The 18,806-nt window shown below is 37.5% G+C and overlaps 1 protein-coding gene across 1 annotated transcript in view; it reads left to right on the top strand.

The window, feature by feature from the left end:
• The window catches only part of CTNNA3 (catenin alpha 3), a 1,757,578-nt gene that overhangs the window by 1,211,367 nt on the left and 527,405 nt on the right, over positions 1-18,806 (top strand). The window contains exon 11 of the mRNA XM_056113567.1: positions 8,696-8,852. Coding sequence (XP_055969542.1) covers positions 8,696-8,852 — 157 coding nt within the window. The remainder of the gene's footprint in view (positions 1-8,695; positions 8,853-18,806) is intronic.

Genomic DNA, 18,806 nt, shown 5'->3' with positions numbered 1-18,806 from the left:
GCAGAGCCAGGTACTGCCGCTGCCCTCGGAGCCAAAGGCCAGAGGGCACACAGCCCCAGGTGCATTTAAGAGATTGGAAATACTGACAATGGTAGGGTTTCCAGAATACAGAGCTGCAGCTCCACACCCTCTACCAGTGTCCAGCGCCATTGTCCCAGTTCCCCATAGCTCCACATCCGATCCACCCCACCCTATCCTTCCCTGTGGATCAGGACTCAATTCTGTTGCCTTTGGTATTTGTTATTCTCTTACTTTGTCTCTTTGGATTCCACGTGTGAGAGACGTGGTGTTTGTTGTTGTTGTTGTTTGTTTGTTTTTTTCCTGATGGGCTATTGTGAATAGTGCCAAAATGAACATTGGAGCGCATTGATGTCCTTTCGAATAGCATGTTTTGGTCCTGGGGTAAATATCAAGAAGCAGAATTGCTGGATCAAATGGAAGCTCTACTCCGTTTTTTGAAAAGTTTCCATATTGTTTTTCAAAAATGTTGAACCAGTTGGCATCCCCAGCTAGAGAGGATGAGGGTACCTTTTTCTTGACGTGGACCCATATCAACACTGGTTTTTTTTTTTGTGATATATGCCAGTCCCATTGGTTTCAGGTGATATCTCATTGTTTTGAATTGCTTTTCCCTGATGACTGTATAAAACTTCTCACCTCCCAATCCCCCACCTCCGAGAGTCCTATTGACCATCTGTTTATTTTCTTTGAGGAAATTTCTGTTTATCTCTTCTCCACATTTTTGGTACAGAATTGCTTCCCCTCCCCCCCCCCTTGTTGGGCTGGAGAGATAGCACAGTGGATAGGGCCGTTGCCTTGCACGTTGTCCATGCAGCTGACCCTAGTTCGATTCCTCCGCCCCTCTTGGAGAGCCTGGCAAGCTATGGGGAGTAACTCGCTGCATGGCCAAGCCTGGCAAGCTATCCGTGACGTATTCAATATGCCAAACACAGTAACAATAAGTCTCATGAAGGAGACATTACTGGGCCTGCTTGAGCAAATCTATGAACAATGGGAGGACAGTGCTACAGTGCTACAGTGTTTGGTATTACAAGTTTTATATATATACATATACATATATGTGTATCTTGAATATTAATTCTTTGTGAGATGGCTGTTAGGCAAATATTTTCTCCTAGTCTGTGGGATGTCATTTTATTGTATCTATTGTTTCTTTGGCAGTATGTAAACAGTGTGTAAGCTTCTTAGTTTGATGACATCCTATTCTTTATCATTTTCTCTGTTTGCTTGGTAACTGATATCAAATCATAGAAGGTATCTGTAGTTTCAATATAACAAAATGCCCTGCCTCTGGGTATTTTATGAATATGTTATGATTCAGGTCTGATATAAAGGTTTTTAATCCTTTTTGAGTTGACTTTTGTACATGGTGGGAGAAAGGGCTTTTATTTTTAAGTTTTTTTTTTTCCGGGGGTGGGGGACAACTTCTGTGTTTGGGCTTTTTTTTTTTTTTAATTGAATCGCCTTGAGATACACAGGTACAGAGTTTTTCATGATTTGGTTGCAGTCATATTTCTGAGTTTCTTATTTTAGATCAGTTTTTCAGCACCATTTGATAAACAGACTTTCAATGCTCCATCTCATATTCTTTGTTCCTTTCTTAAAAAATTAGTGATCCATATACCAGAAGATTTCTATCTCTGAACTCTCAACTCTGTTCATTGGGTTGAGAATCTGTTTTATTCCTGTACCACACAGCCTTGATTTCTATAGCTTTATATTATTATTTAAAGTTGGAGAAAGAGAAGCCATCTTCCCTCAACACCACCCCCTACTGTAGGATTCATTTGGCTATGTGGAGAGTTTTATGGCTTCATAAACTTTTAATGGAATTTGGGTTGCATCTTAAAATGTGGTTGTTCTTGTCTTATAAAAATACTAAGGACTTCATTTAATTTGTATATTGCTTTGTGTAAGATTGTCATTTTGAGAAAATTGCTCCTTCTGATCCATAAACAGAGGATATGCTTTCATTTCCTTGAGTCTACTTTTATTTTTCTTAGTAGTGAATAATACAATCTCATTCACACTTGTACCTCAAAACAAATTTAAGTAAGTGGGTATCAGATTAACCAAAGGCATTGTTATTTTGAAGCTAAAATAGGATAGTCTCAAAATGTTAGCTCTGAGCTTTTTTTTGGTTTTGTTTTTGATTTTTGCACTATTTTCATATTCTGTTCATTCTCCTTTTAAATATCCTGGCTTGTTTTATTTTCCATTCTTTTCTAAAATTTACCTCAAAACTTGGGCTGGAGCGATAGCACAGCGGTAGGGCGTTTGCCTTGCGAGCAGCCCCTCTCGGAGAGCCCGGCAAGCTACCAAGAGTATCTCTCCTGCATGGCAAAGCCTGGCAACCTACCAGTGACCTGGCAAGCTACCCTTGATGTATTCAATATGCCAAACACAGTAACAACAAGTCTCACAATGGAGATGTTACTGGGCCCGCTCGAGCAAATTGATGAAAAAAACAAGAGGACTGTGACTATGACCTCAAAACTTTAGTATTTCCATTGCTTCTTCTAAGCAAAATTGGCTTGCTCTAGTTCCCTAATAGACTTAAGGCCAGTCTTAATGCCATCACCACTCTGATCTGACTTATGATTTTTATCTTTCTTTTCCTGTCCCTCAAAGAGTGTTTGTACATAGTTATTGCCCCTTCCGGGCTGGAGAGATAGCACAGCCGTAGGACATTTACTTTGTGTGTGGCCGACGTGGCTGAGCCAGGTTCAATTTCTCCGCTCCTCTCGGAGAGCCCAGCAAGCTACTGAGAGTAACTCGCCTGCATGACAAAGCCCAGAAAGCTACACATGATGTATTCGATATGCCAAACACAGTAACAACAAGTCTCGCAATGGAGATGTTACTGGGTCTACTTGAGCAAATCGATGAACAACAGGAGGACAGTGCTACATTGTACCTTCCCTCCCACCACAGTATCTAAGGCCTACGGTCAACATGTCATTTCTAGCCTGCCTTTTCCTTCTGTTTTTCCCCCACTTTTGGTAATCGCTATAAAGTTCAAGGCTTTATAACCAGTTGATAATGTCTAGTCCTTTTTTTTAAAGATGTACACTGCTGACAAGTAGATTTGATAACTGTCCTCATACCATCTTACATCACTGAATATAATGCCCTATACTTCTATTCATCAGTTAATTGTGAGATTTAATCTTTTTGTATATATCCTAAATTTTCTATTGTATATTTTTTCATAACATCTTTATCCACTGATTGGCTCATTGGATGTTCGGGATGTTTCTATATCGTGACTGTTCTACTAAGAACTACAATGAACATAGATATGCTTATGTCCTTTCTTGATATAGATGCCATAAAGTAGAATCTGTAGGTCATATGGAATATTCATTTTATTTTTTTTGAGAGATATCCAAGGTTTCTCCATAGAGGTTTTCCATAAGGGCTGAACCAGACTTTATTACCAGCAGCAATGGAAAAGGGTTCTTTTATTATCACATCTTATCCATTGTCATATGGTTTAGACTCTATGGAGACTCTTAAAAAAATAAGAATAAATTTCCCATATAACTGATAGATTTAATTTAGTTTCTTTGCATTTATCATAATAATAATTAAAAAATTAAGTAAAAAAATATATAGACCTCTATTCAGTGCATTAAATGTTTGTATGAAAAAACCTCAAAGTCCAATGACAGATGAATAGATAAAGAAGATATGGTATACATACACAATGAAATACTATACAGGTATAAGAAAAGATCATGAGGTTTATGGCAGCATGGATGGAACTGGAGCGAATCATGTTAAATGAAGAAAGTCAGAAGGAAAAAATACAAATAACAGCTGATTTCCCTAGTCATCTGGAATAGAGAGAGGCAAAATTAGGGACGAGAAAATGTTGATCACTGACAAGCCCTTGGTCTCGAATTTAGAAACTGATTAACAAGCTATGGGGTGAAGGGCTGAGATGAAGGAAGATTGGGCTGGTGATGAAGGGTCATGGGTCAGGTAGTGGTACTGGTACAGTTTGGTAGTGGTCAGGTACAGTTACTCTGTACATCAATGCCAAAAGTGTTAACAGTAGTTTAACCACATCAACTAAACTCTAACAATTTTTTAAGAGAAAACTATTTAAGTGAAATAGTTGGCTAGGTGACCCATAAGGTTATGGAATATATATATATAATATTTATGATATATATAATATATATATAACATATGTGTGTATGCGTGTGTGTGGGTTACTACTGCAACCTAAAGAAAATATCTTGTAAAAGCAACACAATTCATTTTACTAATCTTTAGTTATGCATGATGATGATTGAAAGATAGTCTTTGGGAGGCCGGAGCTATAATATAGTAGATAGGGCTCTTTCCTTGAACACAGACGACCAGTGTTTGGTCTTTCACAGCCCATATAGTTCCCCAAGAATTACCAGAGTGATCCCTGCACGCACAGTCAGGAATAAGGCCTGAGTACTGTGGTGTGTGCTTAAAAAAAGAAAAATATTTTGTTCATATATATATAGTTAATATCTTATAGGTACAACATTTGTAAGAACATTCTTCTGGCTTAAACGAGGTTAGAACATCTGAAATTCGTCTGCTTTTAGAGACAAGTAGGATAAAGTTTTGTCATAGTGTTCAGTGTTGAATCAGATAAATTGGATCAGCACCAGAACTGGAACTGTTCTTAGAAAATATATTAGCATCATGACTTTATACCCCTACTGAGGCTTCCCTCCAGTACTTTAGAAATCATCTGTGAAGATATCATTTCAGCACTACAGTACACATAGCTGACTAGTAGCAGAACAGGTACCAGAATTTTGGCAATGTACAAAAATGTACACTATGAGTTAATAGATTAGTAAAATTGAAGTCAAGAAGTACTGTTAAGTAATTTATTTCTGTAAGTAGTGTTCTTAAAATTTATTTCTTTCTTTCACATAAAAATAAAATTATATAAATATATTCTCAAGAAACTAACTTTTCTCTACCTTCAATAACTTGTTTAACATAATTTAAATAAGGTATAGGATTTTATACCTTATTTAGAGAGTAGAGGGTTCTAGGTTACAGAATAGAAAAAAGTGGCGTTTTGAAAAATATCTTTCTTATTTTGACTGATTAATATGTTTGCTTTCCATCTCTCATTTTTATCAACTAGTACCTTTGTTATCCATCTCATTTGAAGTGATTCTTTCTCTCATCTTTATCACTTCCACTTTATCATTTCCTCCTATATGTTGGTACTATTTTTTAAAATATTTTTTCATAATTTTTTTTATTTTATAAAGTAGTCCACAATATTTCAATATGTCTAATAGTCAAACACCAATCCCACCACCATTACACATTCCCACTACCATATTTTGGATGTTTTCATCCTGAACCTCAATCCCTGCCCCAAAGCAGAGCTGAAATAATATATTTTGGATTGTTTGTTCTGAATAACTGCTGAAAATGCTACAAGAAAGTATCCTTAGAGGAAAGAGGGTGAAGATTGTTGTATTTCACCCAGGGGCCATTAAGCCATTCTATAAGAGATCACTACGTGTTGTTAGAGGTTGAGTCTTGTGTGTGTGTGTGTGTGTGTGTGTCTGTGTGTGTGTGTGTGTGTATTTCCCTCTAAGATTTGTTACCTCTTACTTTGAACGCCATCAAATGTGGTGTGGTACTCTTAGAGTATGGGTAGGGTGTATAGTATGAAGTGTCACATTTGTGGCTGCACAGTCCAGGAATAGGTTCACTCATGGGTAAAATTCAGCCAGAACTGTGGAGAGCAGCCGTAAGCATGACAGCAGTTGTGTTCTGGAGGTTTTTGACTGCCTGAGCTGGGTCCCTTGGGGCTGGGAGGACTCTCACCTGCCTCCCTCCAGGACGCCCCAAGTAAAACAGCCTGACGCAGGGTCCTGCGGCATGGTGAGTGTCGTGTTTTGCTCCCTTCCGAGAGAGAAAGATATGCAGTCTGGGTGGTGGCAGATGATGAGATTATCTGGCAGCAGTCAGAGGTGGCTTATGGGTGTGATTGCTGAGCTGCCAGAGACAGGAGGATATGGGCAGAGGATCTCCGATCCCAGTCCCATTGAACCCAGAGTTCTTAGTCACAAAGTCCCACATACCTGCACTTTCCAGGGGTTCATTCATGGGCGAGGCTGTTGGTACTCTTCAACTATTTCCTCCCTTTACATTGTATTATTTGATTTTCGTCCAATTTTGATTTTCATCCAACTCTATCTCTCTTCTACAGAATATTACCCATTACTTGGGATAGGTTATTACCTTTGAGATCTTTTAAATTCTCATTATAATAACACCTTATGTATTTTTTACTCATTTGATTTTAGTGCTAATCCTTAGAAATGTATTTTATTCCAGAGCTGCCCTTTCTCTGTCTTGGACAAGCACAAGATGTGTCGTATGGTATCTTGTGCTTCCCTTTGCAGTAGTCCCCTCATGATAGCACTTCCATTGGAGTGGGAGTCCCAGACAGTGACATCGCTATCACCTGGCAGCTTGTCAGAATTGCAGACACAGGCCCCAATGCAACACAAACTGAGTCAGAAACACTAGTGTGTGGTTCATCAACTGCTGATTTGACATGCCCTATGGTTTATTTCTGTACAGTCAAAAGAGAGTCACCAATAGTTTATATTGGCCTCAATTTAGGCTTATTCCTACTAGGTCAAAGGCTGTTTTAGTAATTATGGTGGAAGATTATTTTTGCTGTGATGTCATTACCTACCACAAAATATATTTTTTAACTTTTAAATGTATTTCAATGTAAACAAAAGCAACAACTATTGGTGCAGTTCTAGGGCTAAAATTTATTATATAACAGCTCCAACATTAAACTATATAAATATTAAAATAATTTTTATGTGAAGATTATTGTATCTGATCACTGGTTGTTAAGTGTTTGTCTAAGAATTTATTAAGCTGTTTATTGCTAGTGAGCCTTCTGTGTTACTGTTTTTGTTTGTTGAGTTTAGTTGGCTTCTATGTTATTTTCCCATCTTATTTGGTGTGCCCCTACTGGAATTTCAGAATTGCAGAATTAGGAGGTGCTGTGCAGCTGCATATATGGCCGTGTAGTCCAAAGACTTCAAGATCTTTGGTCTGGGTCAATTTGGACTGTAAGGAGCAGTGTTTCCATTAATTTTAGATACTTGGTGGGCATCTTCTTGGAGATTTAGTTAGGAATTGATAGAGCAGGCATGCAGGTGAATCATTAAGGTGCCAGTGGTGAGGGGTGAGCCTGCAGAGTAATTTTAAAATGTCCAAGCTAAGCATTATTGCTACAATGCATGAAATAATGTATAAACAAATGAATAAATTGAAATCTATATGAACTTCTTTGGATGCCTTATTGAAATATGCTTATAGGGCCAAGAATCACTTCAAATTCAACCTTTATAACAGGAAAGTTGGCATCTAATCTCCTAATCAATACTGTCTTTCAACATATTTGAACAAGTCTGCCCTGACTCACTTTCTAATATCTAATCCCTCTTTTTCTCCCAATACTTTAATCATTGTCTTCAATATTTATGATAAAAATATTAGAGATAATATTTCTTTAAAGTGTTACTTTAGTCTAAGTTCAAAAGTAAAACATATTCACTTCAAAAATTTAGCATAAATGTTCAGGTCCACACAGAAATGTTAAGGAAGAATGGAAATTCCACTACTCTAGGAGACCATTATATAAATATATTCCTATTGTTATTTTTGTAAAATATGAAACAGTTCATTATGCAACTCAGGATAATAGGAGCTGTTTCATTAAGTATGACTCCTGGTGGATTTCAATAAGTACTCAAGGAAGTCAGAAGTTTTGTTTCATTTTTTTGCATATAGTGGAAATTTATTGCCTAATTGCATACATGAATCCAATGACTAATATTTTACCTTTCCCAGAATCCTTTACTTAGAAATTCTTTGGATGTGATTTCTCTGTTCTTGAAAGTCTACTGACCATTATTTATACAAATTACATGTATAGGTTATTGAATGCAATGATAGTCATATGTTCTTATTAGCAGTTAATAATTGTTGTAGATGTTAAAATTCTTAGTGCATTTACAGCTTAAGTCACTGTCACTGTCCTCCCATTGTTCATCGATTTTGCTAGAGGGGGCCCAGTAACGTCTCCATTGTGACACTAGTTACTGTGTTTGGCATATAGAATATGTCACGGGTAGCTTGCCAGGCTTTGCAGTGGGGGTGAGATACTCTCGGCAACTTGCCGGGCTCTCTGAGAGGGGCGGAGGAATCGAACCTGGATTGGCCGGGTCGGCCGCGCGCAAGGCAAACGCCCTACTCACTGTACTATCGCTCCAGCCCCAGCTTAAGTACACTAAATAAATAATAAATAAATTATTCTCCCAAATTAAATTGCTGCAGAAATCAAGGAAGTCTTACATATCATGAGCTTTTAATTTTTTTCTATGGAAATGTATTTTTAAAAGCACAGCTGTTAGTGTTGGAACAATAGTAATGTTGGTGAAGCATTTGCCTTGTACACAAGGTTTGATTCCTGGCACCATAGACTTCCACCAGAGCCTCTCAGGAGTTATCATTGAGCACAGGTCCAGGAACGGGCCCTGAGCACAACAAAAAAGGACTCCTGTTACCTGAATAATATAACTGATCTCGAATAAATCACCATGATCATTCTGCATCTTTACAGATTATTAATGCTGCACTTGCTTTGGCTTCGAGACCCAAAAGTCAAGTGGTCAGAAAGAACATGGAGATGTATAAGCGCACATGGGAGAATCACATCCATGTCCTCACTGAAGCTGTCGATGACATCACAAGTATTGACGACTTCCTGGCAGTATCTGGTATGTTTTCCTCTTTCAATCCATACATTTTCTCTTGTGAATTTTCTGAAACAAGATAATGCCGACCAAAGTTATATGTATGTAATATGAGATTTGTTGCTGATAGTCTTTTTGGAAGCAAAGCCCCATTCCTGCTACATAGGATGATTTAAGTTTCTTCCACTTTATCTGCAACTTAATATTCATTCAATTTTTTAACTGTAATTCTATAGATAATCACGGTCCCATCACAGTCCTCCCATTATTCATCGATTTGCTTGAGCGGGCCCAGTAACGTCTCCATCGGAGGCTTTGTTGTTACTGTGTTAGGCATATTGAATACATCACGGATAGCTTGCCAGGCTCTACCATGCGGGCGAGATACTCTCAGTAGCTTGCCAGGCTCTCTGAGAGGGGTGGAGGAATCGAACTCGGGTTGGCCATATTGGCTGCATGCAAATCAAACACCCTACTATTGTGCTATCGCTCCAGCCCACTACAGATAATAGTATAGTATATTACTATAACTTGGAGTGTTAATGTTTATACTTTATATACATGGTTTTAATTTACCATCCTGACTACCAAAGAGACAAAATCCTACAGAACTCTCCTTGGGCCTTGACATTCCTCCCACCCCAACACCTGCCACTCTCCCTGCAACTACTTGGTAAACTCAGTTTTGTTGGTAGAATATAAGGACTTGTTTTCATCGGTTGTTGTGTATTTTCTTCCTTCTTTTCTTTATATCCCATGCGAGTGAGGTAATATGGCATTTATATGTCTCCTTATGAGACATGTAAGTGAGACTTTAATTTCATCCAAGTTGTAGCAAGGAAAAAGCTTCATTTTTTATTCTAGCTAAGTAGTATTCCACTGTGTATACATACCATATATCTTTAATCTACTCATGAGATGTTGACCACTAAAGATGTTGTATCTTGGGTACCTGACTACAGTATGTTTTTTGTCTGTTTGTTTTGGCACGGAGGGATATGAGGAGGTGCACTTTGTGCTGATCAGGCTCTGTGCTTAAGTATCACTCTTGGTAGAGTCATGGGACCAAGTGATATGCTGGAGATCGAACATGGGTCAGCCACATTCAAGGCAGATCCCCTACTGGCTATACGATTGCTTTGGTCCACAGATCTTGGCTACAGTAAATGACAGTGACCTTAGGTATGCATAAATATTTTCAAATTAAGTCTTTGAATATATCCCAAGGCATACAATTACTATATTATATGCTAAATCTATTTTTACATTTCTGAGAACTTTTCATAGTGTTTTCTATAAAAGCTGCAGCAGTTTCCATTCTCATCAGAAGTGAATAAGGACTGCTGTTTAACTGCATGCCTCCCAACACTTTTTTCCCTAATTTTTTAAAAAATGGCCATTTACATTAGTGTGAGGTGGTATCTCACTCTCATTTTGATTTGCAGTTCCCTGATACTCAGTGATGGTAAATATTAATTTGATTCAGCTTATGGTCCTCTTTACATTATTTTTGAAGGATTTTCTAAGCTTCACTCTCCGTTTTTTGAGAATGTAAATGATTTATATATCTTGACCCTTAGTCGTCTTTTATGATTCGTATGGTGTACAAAATGAGGTGTCATTTGTGTATGTACACATACACACATACACACACACACATATATATATATGTATGTATATCTGGATCACAATTAGCTATACTGAAGACTTACCTCTATTTCTGACCTCAAGGTTTCTCCTGGCAGGCTTGCAGACCATATGGGGTACTAAGATGTACCCATTCAAGCCAAGCACCCTGCCTACTCTACTATCTTTCCAGAATCTAGAGCAGATCCTTTGAACTTCATTTATTGGTGATGTAATTTGGACAATATCGCTTATATACATTACATTAAACTGCCCAACTTTTTGATCAAATGTCATGGGAGTTATCCCAGCTTCACTGACCACAAGTTGGGAAGTCCCTGAGAAAAAGGAAGACTAAACTAACAAAGTTCTCTTGCTCCTGACTTAGTGAGTATCGCATTTAGCCTCTGAAAATCAGTCATAGGCATTTGACCACAGAGCATGAAAGTATGTAGATTTTCAATTTTCTTTCATAATTTAATATCACATAGTGAATAATACCAAGTAGTAAACTCAAAAAATAGTATTAAATAGAGAAATATTTAGTGAAAGTTATCAATACTGGAGCTTGCACGTGGCTGACCCTGTATCCCAGATGGTCCCCCTATCCCTTCTAGATATAATCCCTGAGTGAAGAGCCAGGAATAAGCCCTGAGCACAGTTGAGTGTAACTCATAAACAAACAAAAATAGTAAATAAATGCATAAAATGTCAGCAGAATCAAAATGTTAAATGGATAAGGTAGAACTCTACAATCTCAATATAGTGCAAACAGAGCAGCACTATTTTGGGATAATTTTCCTGACCTTAGAGTTTATTGGAATTATGATAAAATGGCCAGTATAATAGATTTATTAGCACTGTTCTCCCGTTGTGTAGGGCTGGAGCGATAGCACAGCGGGTAGGGCGTTCGCCTTACAAGCGGCCAACATGGCCGACCTGAGTTCGATTCCTCCGCCCCTCTCGGAGATCCCGGCAAGCTACCGAGAGTATTCGATATGCCAGACACAGTAACAACAAAGTCTCCAATGGAGACGTTACTGGGCCCGCTCGAGAAAATCGACGATCAACGGGAGGGCCTTTACCTTTACCTTTACCTTTACCTCCTGTTGTTCATCAATTTGCTCAAGTGGGCCCCAGTAACGTCTCCATTGTGAGATTTGTTATTACTGTTTCTGGCATATCGAATATGTCATGGGGGTCTTTTCAGGCTCTGCCTTACAGGTGGGATAATCTTGGTAGCTTGCCTGGCTCTCTGAGAGGGACAGAGAAATCGAACCTGGGTCAGCCAAGGCAAACACCCTACCTGCTGTTCTATTGCTCCAGCCCAATATATTTATTAATATAATAAAATCGCTTGATCACTTGATCCCCTGTTATTCATCGATTTACTCGAGCGGGTGCCAGTAATGTCTCCATTCATCCCTGTTGCGTGTTAGTGTAGCCCAATGGCATCTGTTCGTTCTAGGAGCTTGCAGTGCCTCAAACCGATCATTCAGGGTCTTGACGAAGAAGTCTGACCATCTTGTAGGTGGGCTTCCATGCGATCTTTTGACGTCCCGTGGAATCCAGTCAGTAATGGCTCTAGTCCAGCGGTTGTCTGTAAACCTCATTACGTGTCCAGCCCATCTGATTTTTGATGACTTGGCTAATGAGACAGCGTCCCTGATTCTTGAGCGTTGTCAGAGATCAGAACTCCGGATTCTATCTCTCATTTGAGTGAAGCGTGATATTCCAAGCATAGTTCTTTCGATTCCTCTTTGAGAGACCCGAATAGCATTCTAATCCTGTTTTTGTAGGGCCCCGGTCTCTGAAGCATATGTTAATGCAGGAAGAACAGTGGAATCGAAGAGATATGCTTGGAATATTATCATAATATAATAAAATACACATATAAAATACATGAGGTAGTAGATATATAACAAATTATGAGATACTTTACATTTATTTATCTCTTTAACCTATACTCAGTTGAAATTTTAGTTAGAGGTAACAGGACGTGATAACTAAAAAAACAACATTAAAATGAAAAATTAAATAATATTCTGCAAAATGAATTTTGGTGAGATTGTAATCAGTATCAACTATGATCATGGCAGTGTACTAGGAAACAGAAGAAAATACGAAGTGCAGAATGTTAAATATCAAATAACTGACTATTGTATGCATATCAAATTTCAAGACTCATAAACAAAATATCATGTCATTAACACTACTGGCATTCTAGGCTATGTGGAGTAGAGACTTTAGGAAAGTTGAATTGAGTTGTTTAAATTTATCTTGAAAAGTTGGAATAACATCACAGAAACTTCTAAAAGTTTACGATGAGTTTGGGGATTGAAAATTTATCAAATTATATGGACAAGGGATATATGAGGAATATCGCTCTCCAAAAGTCAACAGATGACAATTTTTACAGCCCCGGACATGTCTAAGTGTCAGTCATTTAAAATTTTAAACAGCAGTGCCATAGAATATACCAGGTTTTCAGATTTCTAACACCAGATGTTGAAGATCATCCTTATAGAAGTAGGTACTGCTAAGCAATGTTTCAGTTACTACTACAAGTGATATATAAAAAATATTTTTAAGAATGTCTTGGGTATTCAAGGTAGTTCAGCAAGACTAACCATTATTACTGACTTCACTGGCAATTTGTTGTTAAAATTTATGCCAAGATTGAGAAAGATAAATCTTTTTAAAGGAGCTATCTTCATTACATCTATCCCAATAAACAATATGAGGTTTGATAAAATTATCTGGAAAACGGTAGTATATAGTTACCAGATATCAAGATAATAAGAATTAAAGAATAAAATTAAAGAATATACAGAACTTTGAGACCTTGGACTCTGGGCTCCATGGAGCCCAGGAGCAGAGGTCCTCTGCCTGCTTCCCTCAGTCTCTGGCAACCCAGGAGTCACGTCTCTAAGCCACCTCCTGCCTGTGCCAGATAATCTCCTCATCGGCCATGGTCCAGAACTCAGAGCTGCTTCTCCAGGAAGAAAGCATAATATGAGGCCCCCATAACCATACCATGGACTCCGCGCCAGGCTTTTTTTCACTCGGGGTGCTCCCTGCCCCAAGGGAACCAGCCCTAGCAACCGACCTCCACTACCCAACCGCTGCCACACTCAGGCCGAGCATCACATCTGAGTGAACATCTTCCAGGACACCTCATAAGATATTTCCTACCCATTTACCATAAATTATATATGATATATATTGTATGCATATATATTTATGTATAATATATACATTATATATTATGTTATATATTTATATTTACAAATATATATATAAATATATATATGCCTCTCGGAGAGTATGGTGAGGTACCAAGAGTATCCTGCCCACAAGACAGAGCCTGGCAAGCTACCTGTGGCATATTTGATATGCCAAAATTAGTAATAATAATGGGTCTCATTCCCCTGACCATGAAAGAGCCTCCAATATGGCAGCGTTGGAAATACGAGTAAGGAAAGGCTGCTAAAATCTCAGGGCTGGGATGAATGGAGACATTACTGGTGCCCGCTCGAGTAAATCGATGAACAACGGGATGACAGTGATACGGTGAAAGAATATTATACAAAAAGAATATTGATAGAAAATTTTCAGAAGCAGTAGATTTACTAGTAGTTGTTTATTCTGCATATATTTTGTTTTCTTTTCTCTTACTAGTTGTTTTCCTATCTAATTCTATTTTCTCAAAATATTTTCTATATAATTTCAGTCAAACTGTCCCCTAATTAAGTCAGCCTATTTACATCTATTACAAATTACTTTCCTCTCTAATTAATTTCTTCCAATTTTTTTTAAATCAAAGTATGATAGGTTGGGTCCAGAGCTATAGTGCAGTGGAAAAGGTGTTTGCCATGGATGTAGAAAGCCTGAGTTTAATCCCTAGCACCATATGTAGTCCATGGAGGCTCCCGAGGGAGAGAATTCAGACCATAGAGACAGGAGTAAGCCCTGAGCAATCTTGGGTGTGGCCTAGAGACAAGCCCCCATAAAAATCAAAATTTAGATAGCATGTTTATACCACAACTGGTTCTGTTAATTTATTTTGTTTTGTTTTTCTCTTTCCATTTTGGAACTTTCTTGAATGAAGCCCAAATACAAAAAGACAAAAACAAACATGAAAAGCCAATCAAATTAAAATATGTTCATACCATGGTGAGTTCTGTCACTGCCACCCACCACCCACCCCCAGCACCACCCCTCATTTTGGAACTTTCTTGAATGAGGAAAAGATATATACCTAACTTTAAATTTTTTTTTCTTTTTGAGTCACACCTGGCAACGCACAGGGGTTACTCCTGGCTCTGCACACAGAAATCACTCCTGGCAGTGCTCAGAGGACCATATGGGATGCTGGGAATCGAACCTGGGTCAGCCACGTGCAAGGCAAACGCCCTACCCGCTGTGATATTGCTCAAGCTGCAATATAGTCAAACTTCTTTTTTTTTATAGTCGAACTTTTCATTTGTTAATCACTCAGCCTTGAAACAAAGTTAATCTTAAGTTTATTCCCCTATAAACTTTCAATTGTTAATTTATTTTATGTGTGTGTACATAGACATAGCAAGAAAATTTTCTACAGTCATGTTAAAAGCAATATAAATATCATTTTAAGTAGACTCCATATGATTTGAGTGGGAAAAAAAAGACCTTTAACCCTGCTATTTAAGATTAGTGAGAACATACATTTTTTTCAAAGTCACACTGGCGGTTTCTCTTCTACTGGGATTCTGGTCGAGAATTTTTAATGTAAAACTAGAACCCCTCCAAATAAAAGATTCATTAAAAAATGACATCAAAGAAAAGGAAGCTGCCAAGAGCAGCGTCTATGTTACAGGCATAGTATGCAGTGCACACTTACATCTGTAAGTTGAAGATTTTGTTAGGTTCTAGTGTCAGATGCAGGGTTTTATATACTCTGTTGCTGCACACATATTTGTTTAATTAAATCTGTTTCACTTAATTTAATTCTCATTTTTTTTCTACTGGAGTAGCCACTAAATGATTTAGGGCAGAATTTACTTTGTTTCCATTTCAGGGTCTCCCAACACAGACTTCAGGGGAAAATCCAACTGTAGATGTAGCGTAACTCTTCCAGACAGATTGCAAAAAATAAGCACAGCCATGCAAGATGATTTTCTTGGTATCAGACTGTTTCCAAATTAAGTCTTCACCTAGATTTATAATTGCAAGAATGATCACTCTGCACTTTTTACCAATACAAAAGATGTTTTTCCCCCTGTGGTGTTACAATTTTAAGTACTACGATATTATTTTATAATGGAACAGTTCATGGGGTTTTTTTTTTGCCTTTTATTTGCAGTTTACTGAACTGAACTTTTCTCTTGAACATGACAGTACTAAATGGCACGATATGTGGGATCTGTATATCTTCCAAACACTTTATGATGCAAAATTAAATGATTGCCATGGCAGTAGAATAGAAAACTTTAATGTGCACTTGAAACAATGTCTTTGAACAAAATGAAAATCCCTTTTTTTGCTACTTTTAATGTCACCTGTTTCAGTGTTACTGAGTTTTCATGATTTTAAGTACTAAAAATTAATTTATTTATCAAAGACAAATGCAAGAAATTGTAGGGAAGCACCCATTCCCTATGATTCCTTTGAAAGCAGCAATTTTCACTGTAAAAATATTGAATGGTATTTAGTACCGTTTTCCTATTAATCGCTAATGATTTTTAAATCAAATCAATTAAAATTAAGAATTTTGTTGTTATTGCTGCTGTCATTGCTATTGTTCTCATAGGTACTAGCTATTAAGAATGATGTTAGTTACATGTAAGTTTTACTTTCAGAAAATGTAATATTACCTTTCTCTCATTTTTTTTTACTGAGTGATAACATATAATAAGAGCAAATTAACTATATCATTGTATCCCATAAATCGGAAAGGTAAAGGTAAAGGTAAAGGCCGTCCCGTTGATCGTCAATTTGCTCGAGCGAGCCCAGTAACGTCTCCATTGGAGACTTTGTTGTTACTGTGTCTGGCATATCGGATACTCTCGGTAGCTTGCCGGGTTCTCCGAGAGGGGCGGAGGATCGAACTCGGGTCGGCCATGTTGGCCGCTTGTAAGGCGAACGCCCTACCGCTGTGCTATCACTCCAGCCCATAAATTGGAATTGGCACTTTAAACAGAACTGTCTTCATAGTATTTTCCTGTTCATTTTTGGTTTCAGGGAGTCACACTCTGCTCAGGGACCGTTCCTAAGAGTGCTCAGGGCACCCAATGGGGTGCACAATGGGACCAGTTTCAGCTACCCAGAGGGTAGCTCCTTGGCCCTCCTATTCAGTCTCTGTCCCTTTGATATGTACATTTACTACAAGGATTATCCAGTCACCACCAGATCCTTATTGTCTATATTTTCTTCTGATATATGACTGGTGCAATTCTAATTGCCTCACTATTCTATTTCTTTTAAAAATCGTGCACAAATGCAAGTCACATTTTGGAAGAGAACAGACAATTAAATCTTTCTATTTATCTAATTTTATAACCTGTGATATATTTACTGGAGAACACAGAATAAACTGCTATTTTTGCATTGCAACTTCGCTATCTGCAAGTGACTTTTATCATTTCAAATAACTAATGTGCCACGTCAATTAGAGCATGGTTTGATTTTTAAAAGAAAAAAAATCCCTATCCAGCACCTACTCCAATAATTTTCTTTCTTGTGCTTTTTGACATACTCATAAAAAGCTGCCAACATACTATCTTGATAAAAACAAGTCCAGTTTTTCCAAAATGGATGATATGATTTTCTTCTTCCTCCATCCCAATTATTGTCGGAATGATCCATGTAGTAAAATCCTTAGATAAAATATATGGGGAACTTTCAGTTTTTCCTTTTATTTACTTTTTGATACACATCCAGCAGTTTTAGAACTTACTCTTGGCTTTACCCTTAGGGATCATTCCTGACAGGGCTCAGAGGACCTTATGGGATGCCAGGGATTGAACATGCAAGGCAAGCACCATACCAGCTGAGCTATTGTTCTGGCCTTCTGTTTGTCCTTTTAATGAAGGCAACTTTCCAATGGGTCTCTGAGTAACTTTTTGTGGAAAGAGGGGAATAGGCCAAATTGAGATTCTCTGCTTTAAACCTTTCATTATCTGTTACACCTTGTTTTTTTCCCTTTCTTCTTTAAGCCTCTTTATGGTCTTCTGATTTTGAATTTGAACAAATTTTATGTCATCCTGCTTTAAAACATAGTTACTTTTACATTTTTTACCAGTAGGGAAGGAATATTATTTTGTTGACTGAATTGTGCACTCCAAAATTCATGTTAAAGTTCTAATTAATTCTCTGTGTCTAAAAATGTGTATCTGTATTCCTGTAGGGTTCTTAACGAAGTGAATGAAATAAAAATAGCCCTAATCTAGAAATTCATATCTTTACAAGAAGAGAAAATTAGGTATAGGCAGAGGCAGAGAGAAAAGATTATGCAAAAATACAGGTAAAAGACAATCATCTAAGAGGCCTCAGGAAAAACTTTTTCTGTTGATTCCCTAATCTCACAAATATTGTCCAGCAGAAATGAGAGCAAATGGGCAAATGAGTATGTGTGTGTGTGTGTGTGTGTGTGTGTGTGTGTGTGTGTGTTTAAGCCACCCTGCTTATGATGGTGTTATGGAAGCTCTTAGAAACCAGTGCAGCTGTTACTCTGTTTACAAGCCACTTAGCATAGTACCTAATATCCAGTGTCATCTCAATTAAAGACATCAAATTAATTCTCTACATGGCTTATTCAAAGTAAACTGAAATAAAAATTTATTTCAGTGAAGCAGATGAGGAGCTCTGAGACAATTTCCCCTTTAATTCTTAACATTGGAGAAATAAGTGGCAATCATACTTTAATGATCCAGCCTTCCTATTCAACACTGTTTCCTTACTGTCCTATAAAACTGAATTTATCTTTGACAGTTGAAAACCTCTAGAATTCAATCAGGATATTCTAATTACTTCAATGGCTCAATTTAGTTCTGATATGGCTCATACAAAGATATTTATGCTTTCATTTAATTCATTAATAAAATAGTAATTATGGTATTTAATAACATTGGGAATTGCTTCATTATCAGCTTTGTTTAGATATACCATTTAAAATATAGCTTTATTACGATATTTTTGTTTTATTTTTAACACTAGAAAAGTAACTAACTTCCTTATGGAACGACTATTTCACTAGAATAACTTATGGAATGAAAGAGAATCAAAATTCAAATTTAGTCTCAATTTGACTTTCAAAGTTAATAAACAAACCGAAAAAAGCAGCCTTGAGGGGAATGGTGCTCTCAGGCAGTG

Source organism: Sorex fumeus, unplaced genomic scaffold (genome assembly GCF_029834395.1).
Source record: "Sorex fumeus unplaced genomic scaffold, SorFum_2.1 ptg000020l, whole genome shotgun sequence".
NCBI lineage: Eukaryota > Metazoa > Chordata > Mammalia > Eulipotyphla > Soricidae > Sorex > Sorex fumeus.
This window is presented reverse-complemented; position numbering and strand designations above follow the sequence as displayed.